We start from the raw sequence: 24,136 nt of genomic DNA on the forward strand, positions 1-24,136 counted from the left end.
GCATGCATGTGATCTCCTTATTGCATGCATGTGATCTCCTTATTGCATGCATGTGATCTCCTTATTGCATGCATGTGATCTCCTTATTGCATGCATGTGATCTCCTTATTGGGAACTTGAAATTGGTCCTCGTTCGTCCTGGAGTGATCCATCATAGAGAAGGTTTGAAGGCAGCCTCCTGGACAATGTTTTAAAAATCCAAACATTTCGACATCGTCCAGACATTTTAAACCCTTTTTACGACTAACTTAAGGTGCTGTGCCTAATTTTGAGTCTTAAAACATTAAATCATTTAAACTCTTTGTAACTGCGCTGGTCACAACTCTGAGCCCGGAGCAAGTTTTGCCGTCACGGTGAAGCTAACAAACATCTTGCCTGACCCGCCAGCCCCGCCCACATTCTGTTTGAATGCGTAAGGGTCTGGATTTAAATTTACCTCTCCAATCCCAGGCGGAGGTTTTAACACGTCACACTGACGAAACGGAAGTAGCTTTTCACCTCCGTTCCAAAACATTCAAGATGGCGGACCCGGCTCGTGACCGAGTGTTTACTTCTGCTCTCGTTTCGGTTTGAACAATCAGGAAAGTCCGCTCTACTCGTCATGATGAACGTGCGTTAGATGCGGTTATACGAAAGGCGTCATCGCGATTCAGGAGACATTTTCTGCGTTCGGAGACGGATAACGCGGAACACGCCTTGTTGACACAGGCTACATAATATCCTGTTAAGCGTGTCGCGTTTTTTGCGTCACTTCTGGGTTTATGTGATTGGTTCTGTCTCTGCTCTAAACTCCGCCCTAGAAATTGAAACGCAGCTGTCGAGCCCCAGACCCACACACAGTTTTCTGTAAAGTAGTCTGCCAAAACGTGTTGGGAACGGCTGGTCAGGCAAATCAAACATCAGCATGCTAACGGTGCACCGCATGCTAACGGTGCACCACATGCTAACGGTGCACCGCATGCTAACGGTGCACCGCATGCTAACGGTGCACCACATGCTAACGGTGCACCGCATGCTAACGGTGCACCGCATGCTAACGGTGCACCACATGCTAACGGTGCACCACATGCTTTGCAGAGAATAAAACGCTGTATAATTAAATGCAGAGAAAGCGCTGTGGTCTCATATACCCCAGGACTGACGCTTTTATAATATATATGTACAGGAGCAGAACAGATTTGACTTCATAACATGCAAGAATGTTATACAGGCCTTTTAAAAAAATAGAAAATAGATAACTTGATCATGCATCGTAGGTTAGCATTAGCTTAGAAACACATGCTTACTGAATAACATTCCGGGCAAAGCAATGCAATCTCCTTTGAGACCAGCAGGTGGCGAACTCTCGACAGGGAAAGTGACACAGTTCACCTTTAAACTACATTTGTAAGTGTTCTCTCGCACCTAATCACCCCCAAACACATGTTATTTCATATGCAATGGCTGAAACTACAGCGTGGCACGTGCAGGAGAGGCCGGGCGCACCCCGGGAGGGCATCGCCGTGGCAGTGTTTTAGGGCTCTTTATAATTGGAAGTGTCAAAATGGCGCTGCTTTTTAATGTAGTGCCTCCATTAGAGACAGGCGGCTGTGACCTGGCCCCGTCCCGTGATGGATGAGGACGTTTACGGGACGTTGCTCTGGTTGAGGCTGTTGTGATGGAGATCATGACGACGGTAACGCAGGAGGACGTGGTTATTGTTCGTTTATTAATGTGTTCGAGAATGTGTCGCGATACACTAAATATATTGCAGTAACACCAAAAAAATGTTTGATGTTTTTTTTGTCTTTTTCAGTCTAAATTCAATCTTGATTTAAGGCTTTATGCTCCATTTTCTTAATTTTGTTTCTGTTTTTATTTTGACATAGTTTGATAAATAAATGAAGGCATTAGCATATTTGCATTACTATAAATATGAAAAAATATTTTCAAATATTGCAGTTTTATCAATATTGTAGTTACCAGACTATTCTGGTATATTCTATTTATATTTAACCTTTGTTTAAATATCACAATCATTTCCAATATTGTGCTGCAATAATTCATTGTACTTTGTGTTATTTGCATTTCTCTGGACTTTTTATGAATTAGTTATGAATGAGTTCCACTAAACCTGTTGTTTGTGCTTTTCTGTTCCTCTTTTTTTCATAAATAATTGTTTGTACATTTGAAAATCAGCCGAGGCGGTCCTGACGAAAGAACATCAAATCTGTCCCCACCTGGAAGTGTTATGAAAGTGCACGTGTGAAAGTGTGAAAGTGACTGAAGGATGCAGAGGACAATCAATAAAGAGTGTGGTTTGATTACACTTAGGCCGCGGTTATTTTATTACTTGGTTTACGGATCCGCCGCACTTAGATTATTGATTTCTACAATATTAATAAAATAAATGATTATAATTTTTTTTTATAAAGTACCGACCGACAACGCAAAATAGCATGAAATGAAATATAAAAAGCGGTATTAAGTCAAAAGATAAGAGCGCGTGAAGTGAAGTGAGCTGCGGGAGTCTGTGACGGAGCAGCTCCGTCCCTGCGCGGTCCCGGGAGAGCGGTGTTTACCACATTTTCTCCAGCGCGTTTTGCCATGACTAAGAGTGCACATTTAGAAGCGTCAGTTCTACCAATACAAAACACGCTAAATCTACTGTTTCACTCACCGTCGCGTCCCCCCCTCCTCCCGTGGTGTGTTTTTGGTAAATCCGGAAGAAAAACACTTTTTAAAATTGAAATTATATTTATATTTCGGCCGCCTGTTCAATATATTTCATTTTACAATCCGTAAACCAAGTAATAAAATAACTGCGCCCTTAATAAAACATGAACAAAGACATAATTCATATTGAACAAAGAGTTTATTAAGAATGATTGAGGCCTTGTAATTCATACAACTATAGGTTCTTCTTGTCCATCGTGGCTTGGAGCTCCTCCACTGACTGATCCTTCTGGAGCTCATGTTAGATGGTGATGAAGTCCTTGCTCTGGGCCTCCTCAGTGACCTCGTGCAGCTTACTCAGGGCCTTGTACTTCTCCAATTCCTTCCTCATGTTCATCATGGCAACCTCTTGTTCCTCTATAGTGTCAATGGCATCCTCCAGTTCTTCACGAACATCTGCACAGTCGAAGTAGTGATTCACTTTAAGTGTCACCACTTGTTCTTGGCGACACCAAGTGAACTTCTCCATTTCTTCCACCTCTGCTTGTTTTTGGAGGGCAATGGTCTGCTGATCTCTGGAGAACGTCCTCAGATGTTCGAGTTCCTGGTTCAGGTCTTCTACAAATGCATCAACCTGCTGGTTGGTCTTGTTGTAGAGTTGATTCCAAAACTCTACAATAGAATCCTTGTCCTCTTTGGCTTCCCACAGCTGCTCCTGTAGATCCTGTACAAGATCTTTGTTCTGCTGGACCTCTTCCTGCTGCTTCATCACTCTCCTCTTCAGCATGTTACTGACCTGGAGCTGCACTTCGTAGGTTGTTTGGACCTCCTGAAGTTGTCGGCTCAGCTCTGGCACCTGCAGATTCTCGTGGCACTCATCCAGCTGCTTCTGTAGCTCCTCTACCTTTGTTTCCAGGGCGTCCTTCTGCTGGACCAGCTCCCTCACTCTCCACGTCTGTTCCTCATTGATGTGGAGCAGCTCTTCGTTGGTTCTTTGAGCCTCCTGAAGCTCTTGGCTCAGTTTTTCCTTGGAGTCCAGCTCTTTCTGTAGCTCAGATACTGTGAGTTCGAGGGGTCGTCTCTGCTGGGCGTCGGCCTCCATCTGCTTCACTCGACACGATTGTAAAGAGTTGATGTGGAGCTGGTTTTGTAGCTCTCGTCTCAGCCCGATCACCTGTGGGTTGTCCAGTGGGTAGCACATGAGAACCACCTCTGCTGGTGGAAACTGAACTGCAGCCCACATGTCGATCTGCGTGAATATATTCCCCTTCTTAATATTGGAAGTTTTCTCGTTGAGTCCAAAATTGGTATGAAGAGTTTGTTCCCGCTCTTATATACGCGAGGTGAGCTTTATGACATCACACGGCTTTATGACATCACACGGCTTTATGACATCACACAGCTTTAAGACATCCCTTTCATTGGTTTATTTTCTTTGATTGGCCGCACGTTGAAACAGGCTTTTAGATAGGATTTGAAAACACCCCGTCCAAATAATTTTGTCCACAAAAAGTACTTAAAAATTTGCACAGCGCAGAATATGGAAAGCCAAAATTATGATCACACTCTGCCACTTAGGAGCGGTGTATTGCGCCATATTTTTCTATGCTTTTACTAAATAAAGTGGCGCTTTTTACGCGGTGCGCTTGTACCGTGCGAGCGCCGTCTGCCTGTCTGCGCGGTCTGCGCCGTCCCTGCACTCGAAAATGCCCGTCCACATTTTAAAATACCCCGCCCAAAATACGGGAATACAGCCCTCTATCTAAAAGCCTGCGTTGAAAGTGGGCGGGACGACAGCGCCAGTCCGCGGTGTTTACAGTCACAAAAAGGCTTTTCCCCCACATAATATATGATTACACTGCATTTATATTGTGTTTAATGCTTTATCTGACCCTTATGCGTGTTTCACAAAGTACAAGGCACAAGCATGGAGCAGATAGACTGGAGCAAACAGGCTTTTGGGACACGTGCTGTAAAACAAAGTAAGTTACAGAGACGTGATAACAACAGCCCCATCTAAATGTGAACATGAACTAGAAGCTAAACATTGTGAATATAATGTGTGTATTTTGTGATTGGCAGTGTAGCAGTGGCTCTGAGAAGAGGTTTTATTCATCTGTACGAGCTAAAGCGAAGCACTAAAGCTTCTGAGCTAACAGCAGCTCATTCTTTCTGAGATAAGTGTGCCTGCTAAAGGTGAGACTGTTTTTTATTTGGATTCTAATGAGTGAAAATGTGACAAGACGTGGACTTTATGACTGAAAGTGGGCCACAACCTACATTTCCTGGGCTGAAATAGGTGAGAACTGCCCCTAATGAGAACCGTTCCAATTCTACTCCCTCTTTAATTCAATTACAATCTACTTATAATATAAAAGTACTCTCTTTGTGTGTATGCTGAACCTTTCTCTGTGTCTGGGACTAATTCTCTAATATATTGGGCATGTGAAACATAAATGTATTGATTAATCCATTATGTAGTTGTGTATAGTCTGTTTTTTATATTGTGTGTATGTATGTTTGATGCCTCTTAATCACTGCAAACCAATTTACCCAAGGGTACAAATAAAGACACCTAACCTTTAGACACCTAACCTTTACTCATTTATGAATATACTCAGTGTCCACACTAATATTGTCCACAATACAATGGAAAAAGTCTTGTTTAGTTATATAGTCCTATAACAGATTGATATGTCCGACAAAAGCTCGGTTCAGCTCTGATTGGCCTTTCTTTACATTTACAAGTACAAATACCTCTTCACAAACTGTATCAACATATATCAAACTGTATATTTAAAGCCAATATTCAGCATATGCAACAAAAACCACCAGAAGAGGACGCCAGACTCGAAGCTCTGGTGCAGTGGAGAAAAGAACTGTTTGTAACAAGCTAAACACAGTGTTGGCTCATGATAAAACGACTAAAATGATCATTATTGAGGAGATTTGAGCGATGAAATGATCAGAATAAGTTTGGTGAAGATCTCTGGACAATAAAAACACAAAAACGCTCAATGGTTTAAAACAAACACAGCTGCAGGAGTGAAAAGAGAAGCCAAAAAGACAATAAATGAAAGAAGACAACTATATTAAGTAAAACAACTAGTCAAGTTGTTAGACATGAGATCGGAATTATAAATGGAAAGGAAAAAGATGAAATAATGCTCAAAATCTGGTATTTTATTTATATTAAGGGGGAAAAAACCCACAAAAAATGTATTAGAAAAAAACCCAGTAAGAAAAACAAAGGCAAATAATTAATCGTTATCAAAATAAAGCTTTAATCACTTGAAGTTTTGACAAAATATTATTCAAGTCCCAACGTCCTCAAAAAGTTATTCAATAAAATATATATATAAGTACTACCAAGCTGTGAATAAAGACCTCATATTGAATGTTTTTTTTAATATATATATAGTTTATTTTAATTATTAACGACAATAAAATAACAGAAATTGACATAACAATAAAAATAAAAAAATATACCCCACCCTCCACCTCACATTCACACACAAAAACTCATGAGTGAAAGTGCACGAGTGAGGAAGAAGGAGAATGTAAATGTGTTTTAATGTCTTTTATGTCTGTAAAAAGTGTAAAAAAGCCCAACCAGGGACGAGAGCTGAACATTAGCTCTGACTTTGTGCATCGCACCAGCTGCAAACTTTGTTTTGTCACGATGTAAGATCGAATTGTCCCTGAGGAATAAATGAATAAATAACTGAAGGATGAAGAGGACAATCAATAAAGAGTGCGGTTTAACTACACATAATAAAACATAAACAAAGACATAATTCATATTGAACAAAGAGTTTATTAAGAATGATTGAGGCCTTGTAATTCATACAACTATAGGTTCTTCTTGTCCATCGTGGCTTGGAGCTCCTCCACTGACTGATCCTTCTGGAGCTCATGTTAGATGGTGATGAAGTCCTTGCTCTGGGCCTCCTCAGTGACCTCGTGCAGCTTACTCAGGGCCTTGTACTTCTCCAATTCCTTCCTCATGTTCATCATGGCAACCTCTTGTTCCTCTATAGTGTCAATGGCATCCTCCAGTTCTTCACGAACATCTGCACAGTCGAAGTAGTGATTCACTTTAAGTGTCACCACTTGTTCTTGGAGAAACCAAGTGAACTTTTCCATTTCTTCCACCTCTGCTTGTTTTTGGAGGGCAATGGTCTGCTGATCTCTGGAGAACGTCCTCAGATGTTCGAGTTCCTGGTTCAGGTCTTCTACAAATGCATCAACCTGCTGGTTGGTCTTGTTGTAGAGTTGATTCCAAAACTCTACAATAGAATCCTTGTCCTCTTTGGCTTCCCACAGCTGCTCCTGTAGATCCTGTACAAGATCTTTGTTCTGCTGGACCTCTTCCTGCTGCTTCATCACTCTCCTCTTCAGCATGTTACTGACCTGGAGCTGCACTTCGTAGGTTGTTTGGACCTCCTGAAGTTGTCGGCTCAGCTCTGGCACCTGCAGATTCTCGTGGCACTCATCCAGCTGCTTCTGTAGCTCCTCTACCTTTGTTTCCAGGGCGTCCTTCTGCTGGACCAGCTCCCTCACTCTCCACGTCTGTTCCTCATTGATGTGGAGCAGCTCTTCGTTGGTTCTTTGAGCCTCCTGAAGCTCTTGGCTCAGTTTTTCCTTGGAGTCCAGCTCTTTCTGTAGCTCAGATACTGTGAGTTCGAGGGGTCGTCTCTGCTGGGCGTCGGCCTCCATCTGCTTCACTCGACACGATTGTAAAGAGTTGATGTGGAGCTGGTTTTGTAGCTCTCGTCTCAGCCCGATCACCTGTGGGTTGTCCAGTGGGTAGCACATGAGAACCACCTCTGCTGGTGGAAACTGAACTGCAGCCCACATGTCGGTCTGCGTGAATATATTCCCCTTCTTAATATTGGAAGTTTTCTCGTTGAGTCCAAAATTGGTATGAAGAGTTCGTTCCCGCTCTTATATACGCGAGGCGAGCTTTATGACATCACACGGCTTTATGACATCACACGGCTTTAAGACAGCGCATGCCTGCGTTGCATCAATGAAATTTCCCCATTTGGGACAATAAAGGATTATCTTAGCTTCATGACGTCATGCTTTCTATTGCTACAGTTACATAGAGCCCAACTGCTTTGAAACAGTAGCGCGCTGGCTAATCGGGAGAGTCGGGGCGTTTCCGGGTGGGGCGCGGGACTTTAGGGCCGGTGGCAGTTTCCCTGAGCACTGATTGGCTGCTCTGGTTGTGTGTTGGGTCTTCTCAATTGTGAGAACAAGCTAAACACAGTGTTGGTTCATGATAAAACGACTAAAATGATCATTATTGAGGAGATTTTAGCGATGAAATGATCAGAATAAGTTTGGTGAAGATCTCTGGACAATAAAAACACAAAAAACGCTCGAACACCGCTCCAGGTCTGCGTGATATCAGCTGCAGGAGTGAAAAGAGAAGCCAAAAAGAAAATAAATTCAAAAAGACGACTATATTAAGTAGAACAACAAGTCAAGTTGTCAGACATCAGATCGGAATTATAATTGGAAAGGCAAAACACCAAATAGTGCTCAAAATCTGGTATTTTATTTCTATTAACGGGGAAATATTATTCAAGTAGGAGTAAAAACTACTTCGAGAAGTCCAACGTCTTTAAAAAGTTATTCAATTAAACATAACTGAGTAAATATATAAATATAAGTACTACCCACCTCTGACTAAAGACCACATATTCCATTTTTTAAATTATTATATTTTATTTTATTTGAATTATTAACAAAAATAAAACATTACAAAAAATGAACATAACAATACAGTGAAAAAACAAACAAAAATATAAAAAATAGACTCCACCCTCCACTTCACATTCACACACTAAAACTCAATCAAAAACTAAAACAAACTAAATAACATTGATACGTCATATGCAATGTTTATGGTGAGTTTCTTTCCTCATCAAAACTGACCTGGAGTTGCGTTTCTTTCCTGCTCAGTGAAGCATCTCCCGCTGTTCCCTCCTGACGTTCATTTAAACACCTTCACAGTGACTTTCTACATTCAGCAGAAACATTCATTTGGATTTGTCGTTCTAATGACGTGTGTGGGAAGAACTACAGAAATATAATCCGGACCAGCTCAAGACTCAAAATGACTCACTGTATTTAAAAAGAACTGGTGACGTGAAGGACAGAACATATGCACAGTATATATATTTTAAAAACTAACTTAAAAGTACGGATACAAGATTAAAAAAAATACAAAAAAGTAAAAAATGCACAAAAATTGAAGGTATAAAAAAAAAAATCAGTAAAAGTATTGAACTTCCCGTTTAAAAATGCACTTTACACACAGATTCTGAACACGTTTAAAGCGTTAAATGTAGTGATATTGATATACAAAAATGTTTCTCTTATCAATTCTTTTTAGTCAGGACGCTTCCACGAACGTGCAAAAAATAACTCAAACGCAAACTATATGAAAAGTACCTCATACGTTTTAGTCCAGGTAAAAAAAAAAGTACAGATTCCTGCTCTCAAATGTCGTGAAGTAAATGTAAAAAAGTATCCACCTCACAATGTACTTATAATATCTAGTTATGTATTTAAAGTCAGGTATTATGACTAAGTTTGGTAGAATAGAATCATTTATCATAGTTTTATGTTTGTTAAATTGCAGTTTGCGACGACATTTTGAATCATAAAAGTTTAAAATTACAGGAAGTAGAACATCCAAAACGTGACGTGCCATTGACTAACTAACAACTAAAAACTAAAATTGGGACTAAATAAGAACAAATCCTGAACTAGATCAGGACTAAAACAGGACCAAACCAAGTCTTTGCAGGACTAAACTGGGCTCAAACCAGGACTAAACCAAGACAAGTGTGAATACATCGTTTTTCCCCCTGTTTTAATTCCCAAAATGCGAAAAGAACCTTTATCTGTCTGACAAATATCAATCCAGCAAAAAACAATAAATATATTGTCAAAATAAATAAATCAAGATAAATGTTGGTTTGAAATGTACCTTATACCTCTTTTATCTGTTAAATATTAAAATATACTCACTGTACAACATTTAGTAAGATAATTTTAATATAAACGAAAGAAAAGTCGCATTCTTGATGGTGTTGCTGTGAGAAGTGGGACCAACTAACAATAACTTTGAAGCAAAATGTGGCTTTCAAAATGCCAGAATATGAAATGTATTTGAATAGTTTGATAAGAGCATTTAAATACCCAACCCTCCTTAGACAGTTCACTCATTTACTCGTTTATGCATTTTAAGCTCGCTTCTTCATCTTTTTTACATGTTTGCCCTCTGACATCGCGGAGGTGGTTATACACAACTGCTCCCCTGGGTTTTTAAAGCCCACTCGTTGCAGGGCGCAGATTTCCTTCACTAAACCAACTCTGAATTTGCAGCTTCTATTTTCTGACTGGATAAAACTGCTCCACTCTGAAATCTCTAAACTGTAGTCAGCCTTAGTGGCCAGAAGGGGGCACTGTCTACACACACACACACACACACACACACACACACACACACACACACACACACACACACACACACACACACACACACACAGTGTGTTGGTTGTCACATTACTTTTTCTTCACGTGAATAATTTGTTTTCTTACAAATTCTTCATTGCTTCGAGTCGATTAATGGGATAGATAGCGACAAAAAGCATTTCTCCAGAGCTCTGAGAAAATAAGTCTGTTTTGTCTGGGATTAAACACATTAATTTGACAAAGACGGCCAGAAGCTGGCAGCGAAATGACATTTACTGAACAAAGAACGCATTGTTTATTTCCCTGTTGTTCGCGGCAAACAACGGACTTCTCCAGACACGGGCCGTTTAATCATCGCGTTTTGTGATGCTAATTGGGATAAACACTGTAATTCTAAAGGACTAAAGGCTGAGCGCACAACTTTGTCAACAAAAGAACACATTTCGTCGGAATAATCAAATAGAAATATATAATTTCAGTGACAAACGGTGTAGAAGTGGTCGCAAAAATGTTTGAAATTCCTTGCAGCTTATGTGTGGATATATACGATCTGCTAGTTTTAACCACTGGAAATAAAAGTACAAATTTCCGCCTTATTTGAGGACGATTGCCCTAATTTTGTGTTTATCGCCTCAGACTATTTGTATCTCGTCGCCAACACATCTTTTCCCTTGGTTCAAAAAGAGATATTTAAGCCTTCGATCCGACACAAGGCGACGCAATTACTCATCACGCGCCATTCTTCTCCACTAGTTCTGCTCCACTTTCACAAACGCAGATCATTGTGATTAACCGGGCGCCGAGCTGAGAGGGAAAAGCACGTTGTTTATAGAAAACCGGATGGTTGTGGGTCAGAGGTCACGCTCGCACAGCACATATGATAAGAGGCTAAACTGGGACTAAACCTGGAAACCTGTATTTAAACTCGACTGATTCTCATTTCTGAAACGGCCGTATGGGAAGACGAATCCCGTGGTCATGTATGAGGACTAGGACAGGGCGGCGTGTTCACCTCCGGGCGGAAAACAAACCCCAAAATGCAGGTTGGTACGATTCTCCTGCTGGACAACTGCTGCAGGTGATGCGCTTTCTGTATTCAAACTCGACTGATGCGGCGAGCGGCTTTCTGAAAAAGCCGTGTGGGAAGACGAATCCCGCGGTCATGTATGAGGACTAGAAGAGGGCGGCTTGTTCACCTCCGGACGGAAAACAAACCCAAACTGCAGGTCGGGACGTGTCTCCTGTTGGATAATTGTATTTGAACTCGACTGATGCGGCAAGCGGATTCTCATTTCTGAAAAAGCAGTGTGGGAAGACGAATCCCGCGGTCATGTATAAGGACTAGGACAGGGTGGCGTGTTCACCTCCGGGCGGAAAACAAACCCCAAACTGCAGGTTGGTACGATTCTCCTGCTGAACAACTGCTGCCGGTGACGCGCATTCGACTGATGCGTCTACATCTGCCTCCGAGAGTTTTGACCGGATGGAATTCTATCATATAATAAGTGACAAAATATTAGGCTTTAGCAGTATCATCAGGCAGTTGGTCGAAACCAGGATTAGATTAGGTCGAAACACAGACTAAACGAGGAACTAAACCGGGTCTGCACGGGACTCGAAGGAAGTCATGTCAAACAAAACGAATCGATCGAAGACGGGGCCGGGTGACATCGATGACTTCGTTTCTCCTCGTGTGAAGGTGCTGCGTTTTCTGCTCGTTTCCATGGAGACGTTAGTGCTTTGACTGAAGAGTTCAACTTCACTGCAAACAGTCAAAGTGGAAAATCCCTTTATTCAGACTGAGCGGTCAGACTGGGTTTTGTTTCGCTGCAGAGCGCTGACACCTGGTGGTCAAGAAGGGCACGACGTGAAAAAACTCAAACAATTTCAAGTTTATTTGTAGAGCAGAGTTTGTACAAAAGTAAGCCAAAGTGCTTAAAGTAAAAACATATTAAAGTCACAATATGACATAAATCACGAGGCAAAAAATAAATGAATGAATTCTAAAGCCTTCACTCAAAAGCACAGCTAAACAAAACCGCTTTTAGCCTTTAGATGTAAAACCTGACACTGTTTACAAGGCTAGACACTCAAAACATTTGTGTAATTTATTCCAACCCCGTCACCGCCAACGCTTGAAAGATACACTTAAAAGAATCAGGACGAAAGTAAGTAAAACAGTGCAGAAGATGTACATTTCATCAAAGGTTACGCCCATTTCTTCGCCTCCAGTGTAAACGACGACATAATTGTGACTATTATGATTATTTTTACATTATATTTACTGAATATAGAACCTTCAAGCCACTCAAATGGCTTTATTGAAAAGTTTCTAATGGCAACGCTCATTTCAAACACGGTTAAGTTGTCAAAAAATAAAACGTTTCTCTCAATAATCTCAGCTTTAGGCAGTGAAAGTGCAAGTGCGTGTATCATTGTGCCGTTCATTGTTGAGTAATATCGTTTTATAACCTGTTTTTGTCGTAATCTAGCGACAAAACAACTTCATCTCGTGACAGCTAAAGTGACGAGTGCGGCAGAGGAGGAAGTATTTGGCATTAAACGGGTTGGTCCACGTTCCTAAAAACTGACCAACAGGAAGAATAAGGACTTTTTGACCGAGTTTATGTGGAAAAATCTCAAAGGTCTCAAATCCGTGAGCGACGATAATCCGGTGCAAATCTAACCAAAACAGCATTTTTGTTTTTACATACCGTATTTTCCGGACTATAAGTTGCAACTTTTTTCATAGTTTTGGCTGGTGCGACTTATACTTATATTTATACTTATACTCCGGAGCAACTTATATGTGATATTATTTGTTATTTTCACACTTTCAACCGCATTTCATACTCCAGTGCGACTTATATATGTTTTTTCTTTTCTATTATGCATGTTTTTGCTGGTGCGACTTATAGTCCGGAAAATACGGTAGTTTCAAAAATCAGTAAATATTAAGCGCATTTTATCAAGACGTCTCCGTAAACAATCCAGATATAAAATGTATAAGCCCCAGTGACACTTTCAAACGTCATTTATCTACTTTTGCTTATTAATTGGAATGGAATATTTTGTTTTCCCCACATAAACGAGCATTACAAAGGGAATAGTAACCTTTTTAAAAATTGCACCTCCGCTATAGCCTATATTTAACCCTATGTATAAGGCTGTTACCCTCCACCTATGAAGTCCAGACTGTGATAAAGGCCCAAAGTAAATGATTATGACCTTCAGTCGAACAGGTCGGGGTGGTTGTCCTCGCAGTACGCGGCGAAGTCAAAGTCGTCCACGGGAAACGGCACGTCCTTCCACTTCTTGACCGTGATCTGGCCGTCGGGAGTCAGCAGAGCGAAGCTGGAGATTTTCAGCGTCCCCAAAATAGCCACGTCCTTGAACTTCATCTCAAAGCCCCAATCCTTAAAAAAAAAAGACATTTTACGACACGTCAGGCTGATAGTGACGCAGCGACGTTCACATAACACCCTACAGACAATGACGGGTACGAAATGCAGTGTGGGGAAAGTTCACTTTCTCTAACTAGTTCAGTTCATAGTTCATACTTCAAAATGTTGAACTAAGTTCACAGCTCCAAAAAATGAACTAGTTCAGTTATTTTTTTCAATATTATGCAATAATTGTTCTAAATTATTTCCACAGCCCAAATACAACCACAGGCAGCAATTATTGTATTAGTTTATTGCTGAAAATATGTGTCAGATTTCATCTTCATATCCAATTTTGAATCCTTCCCCAGGATTTACATTCACACTGAAGGGACAGACTTCCCCATGTGTTGCTGTCTCTTCAGCACCACACTAGCAGCAGCTTTCAGCCCCACAGTATATTCTCAAAAACATGAGGGAAAACTTGCTGGGCAAAGTTTGCACAGAAATGTTAGATTGTTCCCATCCTCACCGACCTTATCATAAAACTCACGTAACTGGTCATAGCAGGGCGACTCCTGCTGCTCTGTTGACTTCACTTCACACGTTGCTGTCGCGTTCATGCTGCTTTTTGTTTTGATGCGCATGCGCAGTGCGGTGTGACACGTGAAATCTCTGTCTCAGCATCTATCGCCTCTACAACTCTGGAGCTCTCACACTTGTCAGACACAGGCTCTTTTTGGGCAACGGTGTGTTTTTCGCCTGGAAGTCACTTTATTGAATGAAAATAAAAAGAACGAAGGTGCCGTTCACAGACACCAGAATGAACACGTTCATATTATCGTACTTCAGCAGTAATACCGTTCGTTCAGTTCACGTTATCCAAAATTATGAACGCGTTCATGAACTTTCGTTCAATGAATGCGTTCAGGCCCAACACTGACGAAAAGACTCCAACACACAACTAAAGCGTGAAAGAGCTGCCAGAACCTGACAACAAAAGTAAAAGTCTACAACTCTGCTTGATATTCAGATTGTACCCGACATCTAATAGAAGAAAATCAATTGTAGAAAACAGAACCACAGGAAACTTCAGCTATACGCTCACGTTTATCACCTTTGTGATCGTACATAAGAAGCTCGTTACCTTTCCTCTCCTTAAATAAGATGTTTTTGAGTCCTTTTGTTGATGGAATTACTTGTTATGCAGCAGTTGAAGCGTCATTAACAGACAAGCTAAAGCTAATCTCTGCACAGTCGCAAGCTAATGTGAGCGAAACAAAAGCTCGCCGGACTAAAAGAAGGCGGAAAGAAACACATTTTATTAGTTGCGCTGCCTATAATTGTAAAGGTAACTTAAAGCAACCTAAAGATGACTTAAAGGAAACCTAAAGATGACTTAAATCAAACCTAAAGATGACTTAAATCAAACCTAAAGATGACTTAAAGGAAACCTAAAGATGACTTAAATCAAACCTAAAGATGACTTAAATCAAACCTAAAGATGACTTAAAGGAAACCTAAAGATGACTTAAATCAAACCTAAGGATGACTTAAAGCAATCCTAAAGATAACCTAAAGAAAGCCTAAAAATAATCTAAAGCAATCCTAAAGAAAACCTAGAGAAAGCCGTACCTTGTTGCAGTTCTCGTTGTTGCAGATGATCTTACAGCCGGGTTCCCAGTCTTCAAACTCTCTTTCTAAAGACACCTGACCTCCCACTTTGTACTCCGTCCTGCCATGAGGAAAAGCACATTCAGCACGTGGTTCATGTTTGCTCATGTTCAATGCTCGCTCCATATCTGATCTTACTTGAAGTCCGGGTTGATGTTGACGTGATGAGCTCCCTCCACCAGTCTGAGGTCGCTGCCGTGGGCAACAGACTTGAAACAGTTTCGACACACGAGCTGGACGTTGGCGGCGGCGAAACGGTGCCTCTTCGCGTGGTTCTTCTGCTCGGCTAATTTTTGACGGATCACCTCCTGCTTCTGGATTTGGAGAATCTGCCGGACAATTTTACATTCCTCTGGTCATTTCAACAAAAGAGCAAAATGTATTCTTATTCCTCAATCAAAAATAATTACAAGATCATTCCAAAATGATTCAGGAAGGTCCAACTCTGTCCTGTTTATGGGACTTTTCCAGTATCGACATATTGAGATATGTTTATATTATCAATCTGGTTTTGATACTACGAGGGATGTCACGATTATTAGGTTAATTGATAAACGTGAGTATTCAGGTCACGATATAATTGTAGGAACCAAAAAATAATAATCATGACAATTTTAGAAGCCAAATTAAGTATTTTTAATTAAATCTATTGTTTAAAAATAGACTTAGGGCCGCGGTTATTTTATTACTTGGTTTACGGATCTGCCGCACTGAGATTATTGATTTCTAATTTATAAATATAATAAATTATTATTATTATTTTTTTTATAAAGTACCGCCAACAACGCAAAATAGCATTAAATGAAATATAAAAAGCGGTATTAAGTCAAAAGATAAGAGCGCGTGAAGCAATTTTTTGCCAAAATCCTACAGGAGTCATTTATTTTGGAAAGCATTGTACTGACGCTATGTGCGTATGCGAGATGCATGATGGGTATTTAAAATGGCGTCACCACAGTGGCCAGCGCTCAGAGCGCTCAACGTTCCATGGGCTAGTGTGGTTTTGCATAACCGTACTTTCTGGAGGCCATATCGTGCAAGTGGTGATCGGGATGAAACAGTTGGAGATGTACTAAACAGACACCTGCCCGACCAAATACTATATACATATTATGTGACCGCAATATCATGGAAATCACCTGCAGCAGCAGCGATGAAGCCTCTGGACCCCTCCAAAGTGGAGGCTGTTGAAATGTCAACTCCACTGTTCGTACCATGGATCTATTATGGTTCGCACTCAGAGACTTCGGTGCCAAATTCATCCAATGTGTTCTTTGACATTTATATTTTTCCTGCCTGTCGCCATATTGCCTTGAATATTATATATAATATATGTTATATATAATCTAATAATACAAAATCTGTTGAAATCGAAATTATATTTATATTTCGTCAGCCTGTTCAATATATTTCATTTAAAAATCTGTAAAAAGTAATAAAATAACTGTGGCCTAAATGTATATAACTTTTATCTGGCTGTTTTTGTCACATTTAACTTTATTTTGTCATAAAGAATGTTACATTTTGTAAAGCCGGGCACAGACTCAGGGGAAAACAGACTACGTAAATTCCAAGTACCGTATTTTCCGGACTATAAGTCGCACTAGAGTATAAGTCGCACTAGCCAAAAAACGCACCCCGGCCAAAACTATGAAAAAAGGTGCGACTTATAGTCCGGAAAATACGGTACTTTTAATGATTTGGAATACTCGTTGTCTGAGCCAGGAGCAACAGTCATTGCTACTTAACATCCTTGGAAACCTTTACATCATTACTTTTTAAAACGATAATACGATTGTGGGCCCTCCGCCAGAGAAGTTACCGGAGACTTTTAGTTATAATAAAATAACAACATCTTGGACTTCTTACTCTTCGTCTGAACTGGTCGTGGCTCATCTCTTGTATTTTGGCCACGGCCTCCTTGGTCAGCTCCTCCAGATGCTCGTTGAGCAGCTCCCTGCGCTGCTCCTTCCCTCCGCGCTGAGCCACCACCGAGTAGACGCTGTTGGCGGCTCGAGCCCGCCCGCTCGCCTGCAGCTGCGCGATGTCATTGGTCAGCAGCCCGTAGCGCACCACCATGTTGCACTCTGGGATGTCGAGGCCTTCTTCTGCGACCGTGGTGGAGATGAGGAGGTTGAGGCGACCGTTGCGGAACTCGCGGATGATATCTTTCTGTTCATTCTGCAACGCAAATAAATGTCATTATTAAATTAAATGCAATAAGACATTCTTCACTTTTTAAATATACATTTATTGTGAAACTAACGACAATTAGCGACATGTTGTTTACATGTTTGAGCCCAACCAACAAGACCTTGAGTCAGCTACCTCTCTGTTACAGGCAAACGTGAAAACATCAAGTTAAAACAACTTTTAATGTCAGTTTCCAGCTGTGGAACGCCACCTGCAGGATGGAAATAGAACCTGCCTGGAAATAGAACGTCAAAACCATATCAATTCTCCATGATTTTATGCCATACTATGGAATATTATAGCCAAAGCAACAGCATTTCCATAGTGACAAGCAGAAAGAGGCTCCTCCAGGCCAAGTACGAGTCTAAAGGTTTATGGAGATACGAGCCCACTCACAGTAAGAACGGACGTTTTTAAGTTCAATAAAGACAACAAAACTGAAAAAAAACAAAGATGATTTCATTTGGTCTATTTTTTGGAACTGGGACTTCAATCTATTTCTGACAGTTTGTATGCGTCAATGTTCATGTTCTTAGACTTTGAAATTGAGTTTAGGCACAAGTTCTTTGACCTCCTCCTTGAGTATAAATCCCTTATTTCTTTTGTATATGTTAATTTCTAACATGCTCAAACAAATACAATTACAATAACACTAATGAGGAAGTAGCGTTCCTGTGCTCATCGTCATTATTAATATTACGGCACATTGCACAATCGTGAGAACCCTGTCAGAATCCCTTAAGTGACAACTGAATTAGATGTTCTCCTCGTGTTTTCCATTTTTATTAAACTCTATCTCATAAAAACAAATGGCTTTCAAATGTACACAAACACCACAGATGTTAAGTATTACCATGTACAAGTCTGAACTTTGGCCCAAACCACATGCTGTTACTGATGGAGCATTGGCTGTGGACCTTCTCATGAGAAAACTGATCATTGGTGATTGGTAATTATTAGAATGTGTTCAATTTCACCAGCTAAAATACAACAAAAACGGACAAACACACCTGGGTCATGTGACTGAGGCCGTTCCCGGCTCCGATCAGTTTGGCCGCTTTGATTCCCGCCCCCTGCAGGGCCCCGTTGTCCCGGATCCACTCGTGCAGACAGTGGACGCTCTTTCTGGTTTTAGTGAAGAGAATCCCTTTGGAATCCCGCTCGGCCCTGAACTGGTCCAGAAGCGTGCTCTCCAGTTTGGCCATTTTCGGGTTCTCGCCGAGGGAGTCTTGGGCCAGATGACGCAGCTCCGTCTGATTCTCTGCGGGAAAGAGTGTTAGTGTTGAACTGAAACGGAGGCAAACCGAGTAGCGGACTGGTCAGCGATTGTTTCTATTGGTTATTGAGACTATTTAACCGATATAAAGGTTGGAATATGGTGACCTCTAGATTCACAAGAAAAGTGAATTAATCATGAAAATCAGAAGTTGTTTATTCTTTTTTGACATTCCGTCTTTGTTAAATAACGCCTGTTAAATAAGGCGTATGAGTACTCCAAATATGTTATATATGTAATATGTGTGGGGGGTTTTTACGGCCGTGGCTGCAGAGCCGCGGCGCGGTCAAATAACCCAGCAGTTTCAGGAGCCGCGGCACGGCCATATAGCCTCATGGCTAACCCTAACCTTAACCTTGACCCTGAGCCTAACCTTAACCCTAACCTTAACCCTGACCCTAACCTTAACCTTGACCCTAACCCTAACCTTGACCCTGAGCCTAACCTTAACCCTAACCTTAACCCTAACCTTAACCCTGACCTTGACCCTAACCTTGACCCTAACCTTAACCCTAACCTTGACCCTGAGCCTAACCTTAACCCTAACCTTAACCCTAACCCTGACCTTGACCCTAACCTTAACCCTAACCTTGACCCTAACCTTAACCCTAACCTTAACCTTGACCCTGAGCCTAACCTTAACCTTAACCTTAACCCTAACCCTGACCTTGACCCTAACCCTGAGCCTAACCTTAACCCTAACCTTAACCTTTACCCTGAGCCTAACCTTAACCCTAACCTTAACCTTAACCCTGACCTTGACCCTGAGCCTAACCTTAACCCTAACCTTAACCCTGACCCTGACCTTGACCCTGAGCTTAACCTTAACCCTAACCTTAACCTTGACCCTGACCTTGACCCTAACCCGGCGCGGTCAAGTAGTGCAGCAGTTTCAGGAGCCGCGGCACAAAAAACCCATGCAGTTTCGGCCGCGCGCCGTAGACACTCCCTTTTTTTTAACAGTCAACTGATTAGTCGATTAATCGCTGCAGCTCCGCGTTCATCAACACAGACACAAAAAATGCATGAAATTCAAAGTAGTAGTCCAGAGAGTAAAAACGTATTTGGGAAAACTACTACGGTACTCAAAAGTGATTAAAAACGGTAAGTAATTAATCAAATCTGGTATTTTCAAAGTTGCTCAATGTTATGCAAGTAGAATGGAAAGTACGGCGTCAGAAAACTATTCAGAGAAGTACAATTTCATTAAAAAGTGACTAAACGTAACGGAGCACTGCCTGTTGCTGCAATAATACAGCTCTCTCCATCTCTCTCTTTCTTTTTTCCCCCTTCTTTTTCTTTTGCGGTATAGCGTAAAACACATACTTTGAAGACGTACAGCTGCAGAAGACGTACAGCTACAGAAGACGTACAGCTGCAGAAGACGTGCAGCTACAGAAGACGTACAGCTGCAGAAGACGTGCAGCTACAGAAGACGTGCAGCTGCAGAAGACGTGCAGCTACAGAAGACGTGCAGCTACAGAAGACGTGCAGCTGCAGAAGACGTGCAGCTACAGAAGACGTACAGCTGCAGAAGACGTGCAGCTACAGAAGACGTGCAGCTGCAGAAGACGTACAGCTACAGAAGACGTACAGCTACAGAAGACGTACAGCTACAGAAGACGTACAGCTACAGAAGACGTACAGCTACAGAAGACGTGCAGCTACAGAAGACGTACAGCTGCAGAAGACGTGCAGCTACAGAAGACGTGCAGCTGCAGAAGACGTGCAGCTGCAGAAGACGTGCAGCTACAGAAGACGTGCAGCTGCAGAAGACGTGCAGCTACAGAAGACGTGCAGCTGCAGAAGACGTGCAGCTACAGAAGACGTGCAGCTGCAGAAGACGTGCAGCTGCAGAAGACGTGCAGCTACAGAAGACGTACAACCACAGTAGGTGGTGGTAAATGCACCTTTTCAGTTGACTGCCAACCGCCATTAAAAGCAACACAACAACAACATGATACCGATGTGCGATTTTTTACCTTGAAAAAGCCCGACCAGGAAGATGTCGGTCCCGTCCATGGTCGGCCTGTGGCGGTAGAAGTCCTCGAGCGAGCGGTACGCGTCGATCATCCTCAGCGTGTCGTTGATGAGCAGAGCGTCGTTGTATTGCCGCAGGTGGAGGGCACACTGGGCCGTCATGCGGTTATTCTCACTCACGCCTGAAACGAGAAGGTCAGTTCTCACGACTGATTTTCAAATTTTGACTTAACCTGTCGTGCCACTCACTCCAACAGACACTCACTCCAGTCAAAGTTTATACAGAATTTACACAAAAAAAACTACTTTTTAAAATCTCTAAACATTAATTCAACAAAATAAAGGTTCCCTCATGTACTTAAAAAAATTGTGACATTAGATGAGTTTTTGTCCAGTATTTTATGGGTAATTTCCTACTGTGATGTCATCAATTACTAACAGGAAGTGAAATTATCTGCCTAAAAAATGTGCTATTCTGTGATAACATATTAATTATTTTTAATTATTAACAAAATTCAAAATGTATTAATCTTAACGGCATTTTAGTTCAATGAGTCGTCCGACCTGTAGGGGGCACTTTAAAGGTGCACCATCCAACTTTTACAACGGTCATTTGCTCTGCGTTGAACTTATGAACTTATGTAACTCTTGTGTTGATCAGCTTTATTCCGCTCTGTTCTCACCTCGTTTTTCAAGGAGAACCACGTCTTGCTCGTACTCCTGCGTCCCACACTCCCTCAGCCGGACGTCCCGTGGCAGTGCCATAAACTCGTGAATCTGAACCATCATCGCCTTTATCTGGTCCCCCAAAGGATCCTGGGCAAAGCGATCAGAGAGTTAAATATATAAATGCAGATAAAAGCTTTAAAACAAAATCTGAAAAGGTGAGATTTTTACTTTTCTTAAATTTAAGCGTACAACAAGAAAATAAAAAGTTGGCCACAAAATAAATATTGTTCTGTCCATCATTGATTGAACAGTAAAGTCAGTTCAGTATATTAACTATCATGGCAGCCCAACATATGGTCATAAAACAAATACGTAACCGCGTAGACAAAGTGTAGTTAGATTGTAAATTATTAGATTCATCAATGATAAAAATTAATAAATAAATATTACCATTGGTCTTCTTTCCGTGATGTCAAAGACTTTGCGAGGGCGGGGCACTCGTTCTGTCAGATCTGGGAGGCAGTTTTGTGTCGAGACGATCGCCGAGTCCATGTTGGCACAAATCTAACAAAAAACATATTTTCCGAACAGAGAACAGAAAGAAAGGTTAGTAAATATGATTTTTAGACGGTTATGAAGAGGTCTGGCATCTGTTCATGCAGTTTGTGGGGACCAGCTATGTTAAAGTCTGAGTAGAGTAACCATTTTATATTTAACTGTACTCATTGTATGACTTATTTGTTGAATAGTAGGATTAATAGTAGGATTAACTTGACTTTTTTTTGTCAAATGCATTTTGTATTAATATGTATACTTGTTGTTGTTTTTTTTAACTTATTTACCCGGTGGCCTAGACAGGAGCAAGGTCCTATTGTCAGGCTTGTTACCAATTCCAAATATTAAATTGGCTTTATAATTAAAAAAATATATCAATCTATTGCTATTTTTAAGTTCATATCAAAAATAGGACAATTTGAAATGTGTGTATTTGAGATTTCAAGATTTCAAATTTTAGCGTACCGATTTATTATTATTCACAATTGTTAACATCACGACCAGAACAATAAAAAAAATCCTACATGTTCTATCTTTGTTTTCTTAACACATGACCGCTCTCAATATGTGACCTTCTTTATGAAATCAAACGTTGTGAATGATTAATCAGCCATAAACGGCAAGATGAAAAAGTACTTTATATTTGTTTTACTTTTTTAATGAAAGGACTTAATTTCTTTTAATTGAACTAAAAGATACCCCAAAAAATACTAAAACATAGAATTAAAACATTTTTACTTTGTTATAAATTGAATTTGAAAAAATAAAAAAACTATATATTTTTGGGTTGTTTTTGTGTAGAAACAGCAGGACTCTCACCGTGAGGACGTGCTCTATGGCGCCGTCCAGGACCTTCTTGCCCCCGGTCCCAGGAGACGCTGTGAGCCCCAGGACCTGAGGCAGGGGGCCCTGGTTCTTCAGCTTCTTCTCCAAGTAGCAGCGCATGATCTTACTGTATGTATGATCCTTGTGGGTGTGGTGGCACTCGTCGATGATCAGCAAAGTGATGTCTGAAATCAACACCAAATGAAAGGCAAAATCAACACCAAATAAAAAGGCAAAATCAACACCAAATAAAAAGGAAAAATCAACACCAAATAAAAAGGAAAAATCAACACCAAATAAAAAGGCAAAATCAACACCAAATAAAAAGGGAAAATCAACACCAAATAAAAAGGAAAAATCAACACCAAATAAAAAGCAAAATCAACACCAAATGAAAGGCAAAATCAACACCAAATAAAAAGGGAAAATCAACACCAAATAAAAAGGCAAAATCAACACCAAATAAAACGGGAAAATCAACACCAAATAAAGGCAAAATCAACACCAAATAAAAAGGCAAAATCAACACCAAATAAAAAGGAAAAATCAACACCAAATAAAAAGGAAAAATCAACACCAAATAAAAAGGAAAAATCAACACCAAATAAAAAGCAAAATCAACACCGAATAAAAAGGCAAAATCAACACCAAATAAAAAGGCAAAATCAACACCAAATAAAGGCAAAATCAACACCAAATAAAAAGGAAAAATCAACACCAAATAAAAAGGAAAAATCAACACCAAATAAAAAGGCAAAATCAACACCAAATAAAAAGGCAAAATCAACACCAAATAAAAAGGCAAAATCAATACCAAATGCCGGCAAAATCAACACCAAATAAAAAAAGAAAATCAACACCAAATACAGACAAAATCAAGACAAAATCAAGACAAAATCAAGACAAAATCAAGGCAAAATCAGCACAAAATCAACACCAAATAAAAGGCAAAATCAACACCAAATAAAACATCACATAAAACGAGAAGAACAAACATAAAACCAACACATGCAGGTAAACATTTTAATTGCAATTTTTCAGGCTTATATTGAGATGTGATTATATTTGCGATGTTACATTTGAGAGAAGACTGAAGTATAAACTGACAAATTTCATCCATAAATTCCATAAAAAGACAGGCTATTTTGTTTTGTGCAGAGGACATTCTATTCTCTAAGTAATTGCAGTCTTTGAGATCTGATAAACGCTCAAACGTCTGAACTATGGCCTCCTCTTGTCTGGGTTAGTTTATGTAATATAGACTTTTATGAGCTTTTAAACTGTTGTTGCAGTGTTCCCTCATCACCAGCTGTATTTGGATTGATGACTGTTTGATGAATCATATATTGTCCTGCATTTGACTGCTCAGAAACTGCTCAGAAAGACTCTGGACTTCCATGAAACCGCTTCTATTATTACTGTTATAGGCCGT

At 40.6% G+C, this 24,136-nt stretch overlaps 1 protein-coding gene across 1 annotated transcript in view; it reads right to left on the reverse strand.

Moving 5' to 3' along the window:
- dhx58 (DEXH (Asp-Glu-X-His) box polypeptide 58) overlaps nucleotides 1–24,136 on the reverse strand; it is a 152,657-nt gene that overhangs the window by 122,621 nt on the left and 5,900 nt on the right. The window contains exons 3-11 of the mRNA XM_072442789.1: nucleotides 22,699–22,889; nucleotides 21,775–21,888; nucleotides 21,339–21,471; nucleotides 20,658–20,837; nucleotides 18,410–18,660; nucleotides 17,076–17,387; nucleotides 15,345–15,535; nucleotides 15,168–15,267; nucleotides 13,378–13,565 (exon numbers count right to left, since the gene is read on the reverse strand). Coding sequence (XP_072298890.1) covers nucleotides 13,380–13,565; nucleotides 15,168–15,267; nucleotides 15,345–15,535; nucleotides 17,076–17,387; nucleotides 18,410–18,660; nucleotides 20,658–20,837; nucleotides 21,339–21,471; nucleotides 21,775–21,888; nucleotides 22,699–22,889 — 1,658 coding nt within the window. The 3' untranslated portion in view covers nucleotides 13,378–13,379. The remainder of the gene's footprint in view (nucleotides 1–13,377; nucleotides 13,566–15,167; nucleotides 15,268–15,344; nucleotides 15,536–17,075; nucleotides 17,388–18,409; nucleotides 18,661–20,657; nucleotides 20,838–21,338; nucleotides 21,472–21,774; nucleotides 21,889–22,698; nucleotides 22,890–24,136) is intronic.

This window comes from Eucyclogobius newberryi, unplaced genomic scaffold, assembly GCF_026437365.1.
Source record: "Eucyclogobius newberryi isolate DKJ021-1_F unplaced genomic scaffold, fEucNew1.0.hap1 SCAF_13, whole genome shotgun sequence".
NCBI classification, from domain to species: Eukaryota; Metazoa; Chordata; class Actinopteri; order Gobiiformes; family Gobiidae; genus Eucyclogobius; species Eucyclogobius newberryi.